The 14,618-nt window shown below is 43.7% G+C and overlaps 2 protein-coding genes across 8 annotated transcripts in view; one reads left to right on the forward strand and one right to left on the reverse strand.

The window, feature by feature from the left end:
* Positions 1 to 1,627: 1,627 nt before the first annotated feature.
* Positions 1,628 to 9,886, reverse strand: rnft2 (ring finger protein, transmembrane 2). 7 transcript variants are annotated; one of them, XM_081713903.1, is made up of 11 exons: positions 9,745 to 9,875; positions 8,556 to 8,633; positions 7,869 to 8,233; positions 7,498 to 7,620; positions 7,270 to 7,346; positions 6,952 to 7,052; positions 6,732 to 6,762; positions 3,452 to 3,601; positions 2,926 to 2,991; positions 2,506 to 2,629; positions 1,628 to 2,235 (listed from the first exon to the last, which is right to left on the reverse strand). In XM_081713903.1, exons 1-11 carry the CDS (start codon positions 9,777 to 9,779, stop codon positions 1,904 to 1,906), a joined length of 1,482 nt encoding a protein of 493 aa, XP_081570029.1. In that variant the 5' UTR covers positions 9,780 to 9,875; the 3' UTR covers positions 1,628 to 1,903. The 7 variants fall into 7 exon arrangements, with proteins under 7 accessions (XP_081570029.1, XP_081570027.1, XP_081570028.1 ...); XM_081713901.1 differs by lacking the exon at positions 6,732 to 6,762 and adding an exon at positions 6,162 to 6,315 and having other exon boundaries at positions 9,745 to 9,874; XM_081713902.1 differs by lacking the exons at positions 6,732 to 6,762; positions 9,745 to 9,875 and adding exons at positions 6,162 to 6,315; positions 8,933 to 9,071.
* Positions 9,117 to 14,618, forward strand: part of spring1 (SREBF pathway regulator in golgi 1) — a 5,751-nt gene continuing 249 nt past the window's right edge. The window contains exons 1-5 of the mRNA XM_027010643.3: positions 9,117 to 9,870; positions 9,964 to 10,120; positions 10,948 to 11,099; positions 11,258 to 11,371; positions 11,614 to 14,618. The exon at positions 11,614 to 14,618 is cut by the window's right edge and continues 249 nt beyond it. Coding sequence (XP_026866444.1) covers positions 9,778 to 9,870; positions 9,964 to 10,120; positions 10,948 to 11,099; positions 11,258 to 11,371; positions 11,614 to 11,697 — 600 coding nt within the window. The 5' untranslated portion in view covers positions 9,117 to 9,777 and the 3' untranslated portion in view covers positions 11,698 to 14,618. The remainder of the gene's footprint in view (positions 9,871 to 9,963; positions 10,121 to 10,947; positions 11,100 to 11,257; positions 11,372 to 11,613) is intronic.

Consider the following 14,618-nt stretch of genomic DNA (forward strand, 5'->3'; position numbering starts at 1 on the left):
GGAGTAGATGATGTAAACCCTAAACCATGTGACACTTTAATAAATAATACAGCAGACAGAAACAAACACACTGTTCCGTCGCCACGCAGACGGAGCATCGTCCTTCTACCGACGCGGGGACACTAGCGGGGCTGTATAAGCGTTAATCCGGGGAGGATGTGTTGTCTGCCGGCAGAGCAGACTTTGCAGGCGCCCAGCGAGCCTCTCTGCGCGCAAGGATGTTCGCCGCAGTCGCTCGCCCGCCGCCTGCGATGGATCGGAGATCAGCTGGAGAAAAAATGGGCTGCGAATGACAAACGCTCCGTCGAGAACACCGCGAGGACCGGCAATATTTCCGTCAAAGGCATTCACATTGTGTGCACAGCAATACAAGTGACGGTTCTCATACTCTTTGTGGGAAAGCGACATCTGTAGGCGCGAGGGACGCTCCGACGAAGGCTGCAACAGGTAAGCGTGGTCAGGTGAGGCGTTGTGACTGCCGGGATATTTGAGGGCCACTCGACGTGATCTTTCGACAGGCCCGTTTGACACTTTTCCTACTGTGTTTTTACTCATGTGTCCACTGCAGATGGGAGTCAGAACCACGAGTGATGAGTGCGAAGACCTGTTGAAAGCTGTTGGGAGAAACGATGCAAGTGTTCTGCAGACACTGTAAGCTTGGCATGGGTGTAGTTGCTCAACATTTTCCTGATCGCTATGTGTACTTCATAGCATTTGGTACAGAGTTTCAATGGAAATACTAAACACACTGTTGTATCGTTGTCACTCCTCTTCACCTATGAAGAACACTACTTCGTCATATAATTCCATTACTGAAGCTCAAATGCACCAGCTGTGACTTGATGTCATTTGGTATGTGTTTGTATTGGTAAGATACGTTAAGGTCAAATGTAGTCAAAGCCACCAGTGTCTCACTGGGGACACTAATAACACTCCACTGATGTCACTGTCCCCTGGTGTTGCAGGGGAAAATGTTAGCATTATGGCAATAGGAGTCTTGGCTCAATCTCCACGACCTTAGAACTGATTTCTATTTATTACTAAAGGTTATGCAAAAGCATGAAAAAAAAAACAAAACTAAATTGTCTAAATTGTACAATGTCATAACATTTTAAGACTGCAGAGGAGGACTGCCTAAAGGACTATTACCAAAATCTTCTCCTCTGCATATTGCACTGCAACTTTTTGTAATAAGCTATTATAAATGACTGCTGACCAAGTCTGAACTGTACGGTTTTTCTTTTTGTTCTTGTTTCTAAGTTACTTCTGATCACGTTCTGTGACATTATTTATGATGCATATTTGTATGGTAGAACTGTTTGTATTTAAACCTACAGTAGGTGTTTACAAATCAAGACAAATCTTTTCTAGAGCTTTTTATAAAGGGCTTTGACTTGATTGGTGGTTGCAGTGTTAATGTAGAAAACTTCTCTATGAAATTTCATGCATAATGTGAATCTAAGGGCATGCTACTGATGTTTACATAAGCTACAATCTTTTATATATATTGAATTATGAACATGGCTAGCATAACTGTTTTTATTAAATGTGTTTTACCTCTGCTATTTTGATATTGTGATTTGTCATTTATGAAAATAAAAAGGATAAATTTATCAAAAGTGAGCCATTTACTCAAAAAAAACGTAGTTTTCTTTTAATAGCAGAAGTGAAAGTATGATACATTGTCATACAACTCTACTCAGACAGCATTACAATGACATCGAACTCATTTTGACCCAAAAGGCTCCTGGTTCTGGTGCAGTTCAGCAAAGGGCAACACTGTATAACAGAGCCCCTCACTGAAGGCAGTGCATTACGTCAGTGACATACTGGCAGCACGACTAAGCAATGTCATCTGCGATGCAAACACAGATGTGGCTGGAGAATCTTTAGGAAGTCCATGTTACTCTACAGCACTTTCCAGACTATTTTGACATACTGAAAAATAACGGCAAATCTTGCTCCAACACCCCTGTACACTCACGCTGCCTCGAGATGGACACAAAGCGTTCAGAACAGCGTTCCTGCCAGCCGGAAACCCTGGAGCAGTGGGGCGCCCAGCGCCAGAGCCTAGCTCACGCTGCCAGGCCACGGGCCTGCTCAGTAGATCTGAAAGTGGGCCGAGGTGGTTCCGTCCTTCCAGCTGCGAGGCGTTTCCATGACTACCGCGCGACACAGTGGGCATGTTCGCTCCCGGTCGAACCACAGGCAGAGACAGTCCTCGCAGAACACATGCTGCAAGACCAAAGTCATTCCCTCATTATAATGTAATGGACCCACAGTCGTGCATCTATGGCATAATGTACATTTGCCATTTAAAAATTAGTATACACCATCTTGTGGATGGAAGAAACCAAAAAAAAAAAAAACAAACCCAAACACTTTACATCTTCAGGAATTATGTCATTGCACCATACATCAAATAAATGTAGTATACACCAAAACAATTAGCCATTAGGATAGCCCCTGGTATAAATCTCCCAGCTTGCTATGCAGGTCTCTTACCTGACAGAGCAGAGCGATTGGCTCTCTGAAATCGGCCTGGCAGATCGCACACACATCCCCTGCCTCTGTGCACTGTTGAGTGCTGGCTCTCATACCATAACTCTGAGCCACACACAGACACACACTTAAGCCATAAGAAAAAGGTTTTTTTTTGTTTTTTGCTTTTTTACAGGGGACACATCTCTGTAATAGCATGTATCTCTATGCAGGAATGTTTGATCGCTTAGACTGCAAAGCACGCGCTCGTCACAAAAATACTCGCCATTAGAGCAGTAGCAGGTCAGAGTTCAAGTGCTTTCCACCAAACACACACTGGCTTTGTAACGAGCCGCACACACTCCCAATCCATCCCAACAGCACAGGGAACTTTAATTACTACCAAAAAAAAAAAAAAAAAAAAAAAAAGCATGACAGACCCACCTGGGAGCTACACAGTATGGCTAATGCTTTTCGGACACCAGATACTCGTCCACAAAGATCAAACGACTGGGGGTGAGGAGGAGAGAGAGAGAGGGGAAAATAAATAAATAAAAACATACATATATATACATACATACATATACATATACATATATACATACATACATATACATATACATATATATATATACATACATACATATACATATACATACATACATATACATATACATACATACATATACATATACATACATACATATACATACATATATATATATATATATATATATATATATATATATAGTATGAACAGAGGTTAATGAGACCACTTGTCTGTCCCTGGATAAAGCTTTGCAGTCTGTCGTGGAAACTTAATTTTCAAGTGCAGGGTCGTGGCAGTAGCATGCAACTTCTCATGACATTTCTAGATACATCTGCCAAGGACAGACTACATTTGAGATGCCACCTTTGTGACTCCCTGGCACGCACATGCACGCTTCGCTCGACGCTTATGGTGCTTTACCTTACACAGGCTGTAGATGATGATCAGTGCTGCACCCAGGAAGTAGCTGGTGGAAGGGTCTTCCCCCATGATGTACTTATACCACATCTGGATGGGCACCAGAGCCCGGAAGAGCTGGCTCAGCTCCTCGATTAGCAGATACATCTTCCCCTGTCAGAACATGGTGGGAGCGCACGCAAAAAAAAGCTTGGTGTAGGAATGGAGAAATGGACCGAGGAACTGAGATATGGACATCGCAACTCAAGCTCATTTCTTGCCCCTCTTGTGCCTTAATATTGGTCAGATATTGAAAGATGATCTCCCAGATTCCTACAGGGGAAAAAAAAGTGCTACAGGGTTAAATGACCTCCCGGCCACAGTGGAGACCTGCAAGAAGAACTGAACCAGTACCAGCAGCTGCCTTCCCATGGCTGAGAAATGAAAGCTCAGGAGGACGTTACGACGACACAAGATTCTAAAGACGCCCAAATATCAGCAAAGAGACTTTTATGGTGTGTGTCCAATTACACTTTCACGGTCAATCCTATTCCTCGTTGGCACAGTCTGCTGCAGAGTGAAAGACTGTTTGTGGCAAATAAATAATTAAAACATGAATGTTTAAAGCTTGTTTACATAGCAACAGAATAGAAAATGTTCTCTCACTAGAGACAAAAGAGAAGGCACAGCTTGATTTGAACGACGCCACGAGAACACGCACATGTCGTGGTTTGAAGTGGAAAAGCAATCACAGTACTTTCATTAGTCTGCCACTGCCAGCTCCATATCCACTTCTCTATGGAATCATTATCGCAACCAGGTCAGCGCAGAGCACCTGGGCCCAGCCATACACGAAGAGGAGGATTCTGGGAAATCTGAAGTGCCAGCACTTAAGCAGAGAAGAGGACAGCACCAAGCCAAACTGTCAGACAACAAGCTTCCCCTTTCCAAGAGAAAGAGGAGGGGAAAAAAAAAAATTAAAATATCGTAGGATTTTGTTGGCCCGTGAGTTTTCCCGCAGCCGTCCGTCTCCCACGCGGTTTGAAAGGGGAACAGGGGGTGGGGCGCCTGTCCGTGGCAGTAGCCCAGAACTGTGCCGTCTCTTGGCACAGCGGGCGCTTTTCACTGCACTGCAAAGCTAACTGGCACAAACGTTGCACACCTGCTACCCAATCACGCTAAGGGTAGCGGTCAAGCTCTCGGAGAACTCCAAACAACCCCCATGTTCTAGGAGAACATCACCCTGTAAGAGGGACTGCAGGTAGGAAGGAGCTTCTACCAATGCTGCAGGTCTTTACCAAGCGTTGGGCTTAACTGAACGTCTGAACTGCAGGCCTTGGGAAGAATTCTGCAGGAAGTGAAAAGTCCATCTCGCAGCACATTGCAGCAATGTGGAGAGTTTTGCTTTGTACTGCTGAAGAGCTCCACCGAGATTTGGGGGGGGGGGGGGGGCAATCCAGTCCAACATCAGCTGCCCTCTTCCAATCACAGACCCCCTAGTGAAGAGACGCAACGTTCCATCACCAGGAGAAGGGCTCCATATGCATAATGACTGCTCAGATTTTCTCCGACAGCGATTAATCACCCTGTTTGGACGCATGCTAGACGCCCGCCGGGGTCCCGCGACCCACGCGCATGGGCAATTCATCTTCGCCGGGGTTTCCAGCAAACTGTTTCATCTCTAGCCCGCTGATTAGTCAGGGCTGAAACGGAACTCGGGCCAAATGCAGACAGGCAAAGCCAGCCTCTTGGGAGGTGAGGGCTGATTGGGACCGTTTCTGTTCTTGCTGTTTCAAAGCTAATGGCTGCACACTTCTGTAAATAACGAGAGGCCATTTTTAAAAGAATGCTGCTTTGGGAGGTCAGGGGATATCCCCGGGGTTTAAAACGCACGGGCTACATTAATCTTACTCCACACAGGGTAGTGTTTCATTAAAACCATTGATTAGTAGTCGGAAACCCCCCCCCCCCCCAAGTCAAAGAATCACTAGTGGCTCTTTCGTGATGAGCAACCAGCCCTGACACGTACGAGACTGCAGTTGCATGTGGGTACGTGTGTTTAGAGCCATAGCCTTGTTCAGCATGGGTCAGTAACGAGGCAGAAAAGCTGGCTGTGCCCATGACTTCATCACCTGTTCAGTGAGCCACCAGGGCACGATAGAGGAGGTGCAAACTGTGCGTGTGTTCGCGCGCATGTTTGCATGCACACACAGATGCCGAAGACAAGAACTCCCCTCCAAAGACGATGAACGCCTGTAACTGTGTGTATATGGGTCTGTCCAAGACTGGGCTCGGCCGAGGATACAGGGAGTCCCATCTACGCTACACCGCAGCCAGAAAAATCAGCACTGATAACTGAACTCCACTGTTCGAGTGTGTGTGCGTGCGCACACACTCCAGGGAGAGGTGACCTCACTCCAGGTCCCCAGGGACCATGAGCTCAGAAAGTGCCTGCTAGGAAGCCAGGCATACAGGCGGGGAGGGAGGCAGCCTGCACTGATTGGCTTGTTTATCGAAGCTGGCAAATCGCACTCTGTGACCTACAATAGCCATTCTTACTGAAGCCTGAACACACACACACAGACACCATAGAGAGTCAATCAAGGGGCTAAGAAGTGAAGCAGCACTATCCTCACACGCACACCCCAACCCCACCAAGTACAAATACTTGTACGTGAAAGCATGAAATGCATTATAAACCAAAAGGAAAAAGATTTAAGTTTAAGTTTCTTACCCTAGATTTGAAGGCTAGGAGGATCTGGGGTAGGAAGAGCACCAAGCACTTGACAGAAATGGTGAAGAACTTCAAGACAAAGTCAGTGATTCCAACCACCCAGATCAGATCGAAGAAATCGTAGCTGTCGATATTCGGCTTGGCAAATATGAGGCTGTGGGCGAGAACCGCACAAGTGGAAATTAACCATCACACTCTGGCCTGCCAGATCCACACTACAACCAGTGGCGTGAGAGCCGAGACTGAGTGACATACAAGCCGCCTCCAGACTGCCCAGGCATTGCGGCCCCAGACACAAATCAGGAGGATGCATGACAGATACAAGCGTGGCAACAACTCTAGTGGAAATCCATTCTAGTCTAAAAGTAGGGTTAATAGGCTTAATACATGAAACACAGACAGCCAATTCTATTAATGGCCATTGCTAATTGAAGCAAATTGCATTCTCTAGTGCCACACAAAGAATGCTCTATAGCTATATTATGTGCGACTGATACACTTCTATGGGCTGAGGTCTAAATGAGAAGGTGATAAATGAAAAACACAAATGATGGGTACCTAAATACTCACATGATGATATGCAGACATACAGAATAAACTCCTACAGAAAGAACGCAAACAGAACATAAACAACAGAAACAAAATGGAAATGGCAGTGATTGTAAAAAAAAGTACACTAATGACACCTAGAGTCACTGAAGGCAGAATTCAGGAGTTGTCTTTTTCTTGCCCACGTTCCAAAAATGGCAATGAGGGTGATGGTGAAACCAAGCGCCTGTGCACAACTGACCTGCTGTGTAGCTCTTGTGCACTAAATGTGTAGTAGACGTAGACAATGTTGCCCACAAGAAAGGCCAGGATCCAAAGCGTAACGAACACAGACCTGTCCTCCTGCAGAATGAGCAAACACGCTTCAGTCATAAAGTGTTAGCAGAACAGGATACAATCAGTCACTTAATCATCGCAGAGAAATGCAGCAATTAATCAAGAACTTTAGAACACATTAGGTCTTGGTGAATTGTGTCGACCTCTCATTTATACCATTTGCATGTGCAGATACTTTAAGGGTAACTAAGAAATCACCGGGAGCCTGAGGCCATGACCTTACCCGTAGGGACACCTGGTGCTTTAGAGTTGAATTAGCAAATGCAAATGTGCTGGCCATGCCAATGCATACAGCAATACCTGTGACAAAAAGCCCAGGCTTTAACCTAAACCAGAAGTAACGCCAATGATCATTACACTTAAAGAAGCAAAATCGTAAATGGACTGGTTATTGATCCTCTTGTCCATTACACGTTTAAGCATGTTTAACTGGCTCGTTCCTGATCCTCACCAAGCTTGTGCTGGAAGCAGACTTTAGTGAGGAGGATGAGGAGAAAGGGAAAGCCCCTCTGCAGCCATGAGACCACAGCTTTCAGCTCAGTGAGGGCAGGTGCTGGAGCAGATGCTTCATCGCCTGCACGGAGAGCGCAGGGAAAGAAAGGCAGAGCTTCACTCATCACAGAGGACCCAAAACCCACACACCCCCGCTTCAGAATGTATTCAATATGAGCTCTAAAACAAGTGAAGCAGGGTGCAGGCTGTTGACCCGAGGATTGAAAATACATTTTTATGCAATTAGCTATGGATAGAAAGGGTAACTAGCAGTAGAGCACATGACGGGCCATACGGAGGGGGATTGCCATAATTAGTAGTCATACCAACCATCCTCTCGGTTTCCATGTCTCTCAGACGTGGAAGCAGAATGGAGCAGAGCGGAGCGGTGCTGCCCCGACTGGTGGTAGTGGTGGTGGTGGTTGAGCTGTGGGGGCCGCGGGAGGTAGGGTGGGCTCTCTGCCCGGTGAGGGCCTTCATCCCGGGAAGAGGAAGTCATCTGGATGAAGACCTCTGGAGGAGAGCCGAGGACGAGGCCTGCGGCCTGGAAGGGGGTGGCGGGCACGGAGCCTGAGGAGACCCCCACAAGCCCAGAGAAGAGCTGCTGGGGAGAGGCAGGTGAGTCTGGCTTCAGACAGTCGAACACTCCTCCTTCATCCAGACTGCCCTCTGATCCAATTGTTTGGCTCCTGTTCCTGCTCATCCATAAAGAGGCAGGGCAAACATTCAGGCTTTGTCTGTGAAGCCAGATGCAGCCATTTTGCCACTATAAAACTATGTAGCTATTTTAGAAACGAGTTAATTAGGGTAGCTAGTGTGTATTACGGTTGCTTTTACCGACATGCTGTGTGTGAGACTCATGGATCGGTGTATTCAGGAAGTAGCGAGGACATGCGGTTGTTTCTGCTTCATAATTGCACAATTATGCCAATGTAGATCATTTAAATTACAGGACGACATGGTAATGTATGTCAATGTCTATGTTAGTCCGCATCGTTGGATCTGGGGAAGTCAAACCTTTCTGGCGGCATGCCATCTGTGTTGCTACTGTGGCGTCGCTGCATGACGCCCGCTTTCTCACCAGAAGCTCCGAAGCTGGGGAAAAAATAACGGTTACAGCAACTACTGGCTACAGTTAACTAACTCGGTGATAGACCGCTAGATCAGACACTTTATTTGGAAACCTTTTGGCGACACAACCGATACACGCCGGAGCTAGCTAGCTTGAAATGAAAAGGTTTAGCATCCTGTTAAACCCGAGATTGCTAACGTTAGATAGTTAGCGTCAACGGTCAAGTCACTGAAATAAATTCAAGGCAACACAGCTAGCTGGTGAACATTTTAGTTCTTGGAAAAGCGAGTTCATATCACAGCCACTGGCTACATTAGCTTACCATTGTCCTGGTGCGAACTGCTTTAACCACCATTAACAGGACCTAGCCGGCTAGCTATTCCGGCACGCAGGGACGGCGTAATAAAGGCGGGACTTAGAGAATGCCTATTTCCGGAGGTATGAACTCTGGCTAACCAATCACGATACACTTCTTACAGCATTTCCGCAATGGAAAAAAAAAATGCTTTGATGCTGTCAGTATTAATAGCGATTCCATTTCATTTTTATCCCAAATAACACATTTATATCAAGGCGATTGTTTGTTTTACAGATTCAGTGACTTTGCGCCGTGTTTCTGTATGTATGCGAATGCAACCGCTCCGCCTAATTGACAGCGTAAAATGCTAGCTAGCTAGCTGGCCGATCACCTGGTTGTTTGTTTTGATAATCGCTGATAACTAAATAGCTAGTTAGCTACCTAACAGCTAACTGCTGCTATTAGCTTGTTGGCTATCGCAACTGCCAAGGCAAACACTGAACATGACTGCCATTTAAGCATGGGTTACTACATGCCCGTAGGTATATATTTTTAATAAGTATATATATAAATATCTCCCTAAAATGGGTTAGCTACTGCTAAGTCAGTAAGTGCCTTCGCTAGCTGGCAAACGTTAGTTGCTTTGTTAGCCTGTCACGTCAGCGGTGAAGCAGCGATGCAATTGTATTCATCTCGACCTAGAGGAACTAGATGTGGTAAGAAATACATGTAGGTTGTTTGTTAGCTAGCGATCTAGATACAGTGCGGGCGACCGTTGCGTGCCGAGCCAAGACACCAGTGGGAGCTCCGACTCAATAGTGAGCGATCTGAACTACCTGGACCTGGTGCACATCCAGAAGAACGTCTCCATGGTGCTGCGCAGACTCCTGCGAAAACGCTGGGTTCTGGGGGTCGTATTCGGCTTGTCCCTAATTTACTTTCTTACCAGCACCCTTAAACAGGTGATTGTCCAAACGAACTGTTTTTCCTTAAGTGGCTTGGCGTACGATACACCGGTTCACAGTAATCCTGACGCTGTAATGTTATGTGAACAGGAGGAGCGAACTATACGTGATCGGACTCTCCTGGAGGCGAGAGAATCCGAGCACCACATTCCGTGGAAAGTCAAGTTCACCCTCGGCAACAGCAGCAGGCAGATCACACAGTGCAGAAACTCCATACAGGGGAAGACGCTTCTCACCGACGAACTTGGTAAAGAAACGTTTAAGTCGACGGTTCAGCTTTCTCTAGACCTAGCCGATTCATTGATCCTCATACGGTTCAGCGTATGTAGACTCTTTGACGACCACTAATAATAATAAAAAAAAACATACTAAAACCACGGGTGTAGAAATTACACTAGCAGCTTGTAAGAGCCATTGCCTGATAATAGATTTGGACAATGGCAGAGCCTTTTGTTTTATAAATGTATATTATTTGATGTTTGGACTATGGCAATAATTAACCCAATATCCTATACTAAAGTCTTGGCAGTAACATTATGCAATTGCAGACAGATTTCACATTTGGCGTGTGTTTTTCTTGTTGTTGTTGTTTCTTTTTAAAAAGGAGTTGCACGATTTGCTGACAGTGTTTTCACGACGTAAACTGTGTTTAGATTTGGAGAAATAATTCAATATACTCATAAGACATACGTTTTAGTTCCACAACTGAAACAGTGTAAATAAAGTCAGGAATTATACCGAAAATCCATATGATTGCAGTAGCTGTTCCAACAGTGTGGACATGGATCAGTCACGTGGCTCGATTTTATTTTTGCAGCACATAGCTGTTTATGAAGTTTAAGATGAAAATTTACCACCATGGCAACAAGTTTAGCCATTTTGTTTCTTATATTAAACATGTCACTTGAGATTTTTCTTAGTTTCTGTAGTGTGGTAAAATATTTTTGCTAGACTCATTCATTTGCTGAAAATATTAGAAATCTCCAATAGGGAAATCTCTAATAGGTTGTGTAAAAGAAACATGTTGCATTGGTCATTTACCGTGTAATTTCCCCATGTGTTATTGTCCCTTAGGTTATGTTTGTGAGAGGAAGGACCTGCTGGTGAATGGGTGCTGTAATGTGAATTTAGCGAGCTCCAGGCAGTATATCTGTAAGAGCTGCCTACCCAACGACTGCTGCAGCGTGTACGAATACTGCGTGTCCTGCTGCCTCCAGCCTGACAAGGTAATGAGAAAATAATTTTTTCTCCACCCGGTTTGTTTCTCCCGCGATTGTTTCGTGCACGCTGGCGAGACACTAAGATACACGATTGTGCACCAGTGTGTTAGAAATGCAAGCAGACATGTGCCACGTTAACGGGGTGTTCTGACTCCCTCCCTCAGCAACCCCAGCTGGAGCGCTTTTTGAACAGAGCAGCGGAAGGCTTTCGGAACCTCTTCACGGCTGTGGAGGATCACTTCGAGCTTTGCCTGGCCAAATGCCGTACATCCTCACAGGTGTGTGGAAGAACCGCGCTCCTGCTATACCATGAAACTCCACCTCTTGTGTCTTCTCACACTGCTGTTTTCAACCGCACTGCTGTATACACACACACACACACACTAAATTACTTTGCAACTTAGCCTGTACGTTTTTATCCTATAGTCCATAGGCCTAACAAGTCTTGATTCATTTCTATTGATCTGAGATTTATCTGATGTATTGAGTGATTTGTGGATTTTTCTTTCTTTCCCCTCAGAGTGTCCAGCATGAAAACACTTACAGAAACCCCCAGGCCAAGTACTGTTATGGAGAAAGCCCCCCAGAGCTCTTGCCTCTTTGATAGTGGTTTGACCCCAGCTTACTGAAACTAGCAAGACTCCAGGTGAAGAGGCAAACACTTCCTACCTCCCACTGCAAGCATTCTTAACGGTCCTGTTGGACCAAAATAAACACTGAAATGAACACACCCACAATAAAGACACACTGTCACTGGAGAAGAAGGAGAAAAGATATTGTGTACACTTCATAAGTGGATTAGAACCATCTTAACCTCATCAGTGATAGCCATCTAATTGCTTCAGAGTGGGGACTTCAAACAAATATCGATATTCAGGTTTGTCTTATGTTGTACTATTGTGATGCACATAATTTCAGGACAGATGAACGCTTTCCTACACACGCATACCTAGAAGTACGGATGTTGACTGACTAAGATGGAAACGCGTCACTAAGCAAGCATGATGTTAGACTCTGTCACATTTTCTAGTTTCACGTCCCACATTGGGTCAGTCTGTGTTGAACTCTGCATATGGGTTACACAGTGGCGGACAGCTGAAGTAAATGCAAGACTGTGAGTGGAGAGCTTACTGTGTTTGCTGAGTCTGTCCTTAACAATACAGTCACACCCCTAAAGTGAGATCACACAGCACTGAATCAACCTTTTGGTATTTCCGTGTTGCTTTCAGTAGGACACACTAATTTATGTTTTTAACAAAGGCTTGCATGTGAACTACTGTATGTTAATTTAATAGTTACAGCGATTCTCAACGTTTGTCTTTGCATACTAGCCTGCAGCAAACCATAAGTGTAGCATGTTGAGAGGATCAACTAAACCAGTTCATGCTGAATCCACTTCCTCAAATAATCAATCCAATAAGAAATTTTTAAAGTGCTGCATTCTATGAGATATAATGTCCTCAACTCATTGTCTTGAGAGGGTTTGTTTGTGCATGTCCTTGTTTTTACATCAGGCATTTTAAAAATTGCTTTTAGCCAGCTCATAGCCAAGTAAGTACATTTTGCGAGCTGAAAATGTCCAGGTTGTATGCGCGGCAGAAAAGCTGGACATGCAGTCATTGGTGCTTTTGTATCAAGAACTTGACGTTAAGTTTTTGTGTTTGCTATATGTTCAAAACCACTGATGAATGATGATGACATCCAAATTAAACTATCCTCAGTGGAACATAAACACAAAGATTTTCTTTTTTCTTCCAGTAGAAGAACAGTTAATCATTATGATTATCTGTATACAAATCCTGCACCAAAATGAGAAAATTTACCAAGAGCCAAGTTATTTAATTTGCACATATGACAATTTGATTAATTCCCTCTGTCCCACGGGATTGTAAGATACAATTAGATACCAAGTTCTGAAAGCTAACTGCATCTGCTTCTTTAATGAGCTCTGCTTGAGGCTTTTAAGGATTTTTTTTTAAAAAAGGGGACGGACGGACATTTTTTGTAATGTGCCTACAGAGGCCACAGTGTTATTGTAAACAGCAATACAAAATATTTTATTAGTAAATAAATAAATAGTATTTAAATATAAATATATAAATAACATGTGCTTAAGACATATTACAAAATATTGACATTCTCTACTAGAGCCCAGAATGAAATTTGTGAAATTTTGAACTCGTACCTCAACCATAAACTGACTTCTGATTATCATTCTTGTTCAGGTATCTTTTTTTTTCTTTCCACAAATTTGTCAGCTGTGTAAAGAATTTGAAAGAGCATTTCAGAACAGCCAGGCCCCACTGTTTGCATTCGTAATCCCCATGACAGGATGTATGTATGTTTTTGTATGTTTTCAGGCTATTTATATCCCAGCCTTTTTGAAGACAAAATCGCAGATTGTCTACATTATTAATAATATGCCAAATATCTTCAAGCATCTCCTTTTCATCTTCATTCAGTATTTTCTGGTGCGCATGCACCTTGTTAAGTTCCTTTACTATAAAGGTGAGTCCATGAAGAGTTGAGTTCTTTTGTGCATCTATTGGTAAGGAGCCATTTAATTGGAGTTGGGTAATCTCCTTAGGCCAGGGTGTAAGATGACCCCCGTTTTTGTCAATCTGTAGAGACAAAAATGAAGCAGATGAACAGACAATACAGTTTCCAATTACGCTGCACTGAAATATCAGTGACAATTCATCCTAGTTTGTGCTTTGATTACTTATCAGAGCATCTTTCCACTACCTTTAGTCGAGTAACAAATGGACTCTAATAGCTCCCAGAAATAATCAAACGCCATACACAGAAGTGAATTAACTGATGGTTAATAAGCCTCTGTCTTTACATTAGAAATTTGCCAACAACGCATGTGATATGATGTTATTTCTTCGGTTTTTTTCTTTAGATGGCTGTAGCCCATACTTAGGTTCTTTTATTATTTGAGCAATTATCAATTACAATAATAATTATTATTGTTATTTTTATTATGACAGCATTGCAATTTCTATATTTTAAAGAACTCACATATATGGGTATAAGCTCTTCAGTCTGTTGCAGTATGTATCTTGTGAGGTTCAACACATAGCATGGAAATTTCTGAGCCAGAGACATATTTAGGCATGCAAGCAACAAGCCAATATATAATTTCAGACTGCCTAAAGAAGAGAGAAATATTGTTAATGAAAAACATGTAATTGTGAAAGGTTTCACTTTCACATAAGTAATAACTGATCAACTTCAATAGCATAAAGCTAAACAAGACATCAGAAAGGTACTTGGAAAGAGAGTCATTACCTGCTGTTGGTCTCATGAGAACAGGTTTCAGGGTTTTCAAATGCAAAAGAAGTTGTAGTTAGCCAATAAAATGTTGTTCACTCAAGGGATAAGTGTGTATGGTGCAAAACAGACAACAGTCAAGTTATATAGGCCCAAATGACTTAGTCAGTAGGAAATATGACGTGTTATCTGATGGCATCAACAACTGAAAAAGACTTAGTCACATGTAATGAACCAAAGAATGTAATG

This window comes from Electrophorus electricus, chromosome 5 (assembly GCF_041902795.1).
Source record: "Electrophorus electricus isolate QZ-2024a chromosome 5, ASM4190279v1, whole genome shotgun sequence".
Lineage (NCBI taxonomy): Eukaryota > Metazoa > Chordata > Actinopteri > Gymnotiformes > Gymnotidae > Electrophorus > Electrophorus electricus.

Excerpts from the sequence above, each read along its gene's own strand:
- rnft2 (XM_081713901.1), bottom strand. The coding sequence starts at position 9,779 with ATGGAGACGTTCTTCTGGATGTGCACCAGGTCCAG. Across the intron at positions 8,634-9,744 it reads TGGATGTGCACCAGGTCCAG|CTTCGGAGCTTCTGGTGAGA; the intron begins GTAGTTCAGATC and ends TTTTTTCCCCAG. Across the intron at positions 3,602-6,161 it reads TCCTAGCCTTCAAATCTAGG|GGGAAGATGTATCTGCTAAT; the intron begins GTAAGAAACTTA and ends ATGTTCTGACAG.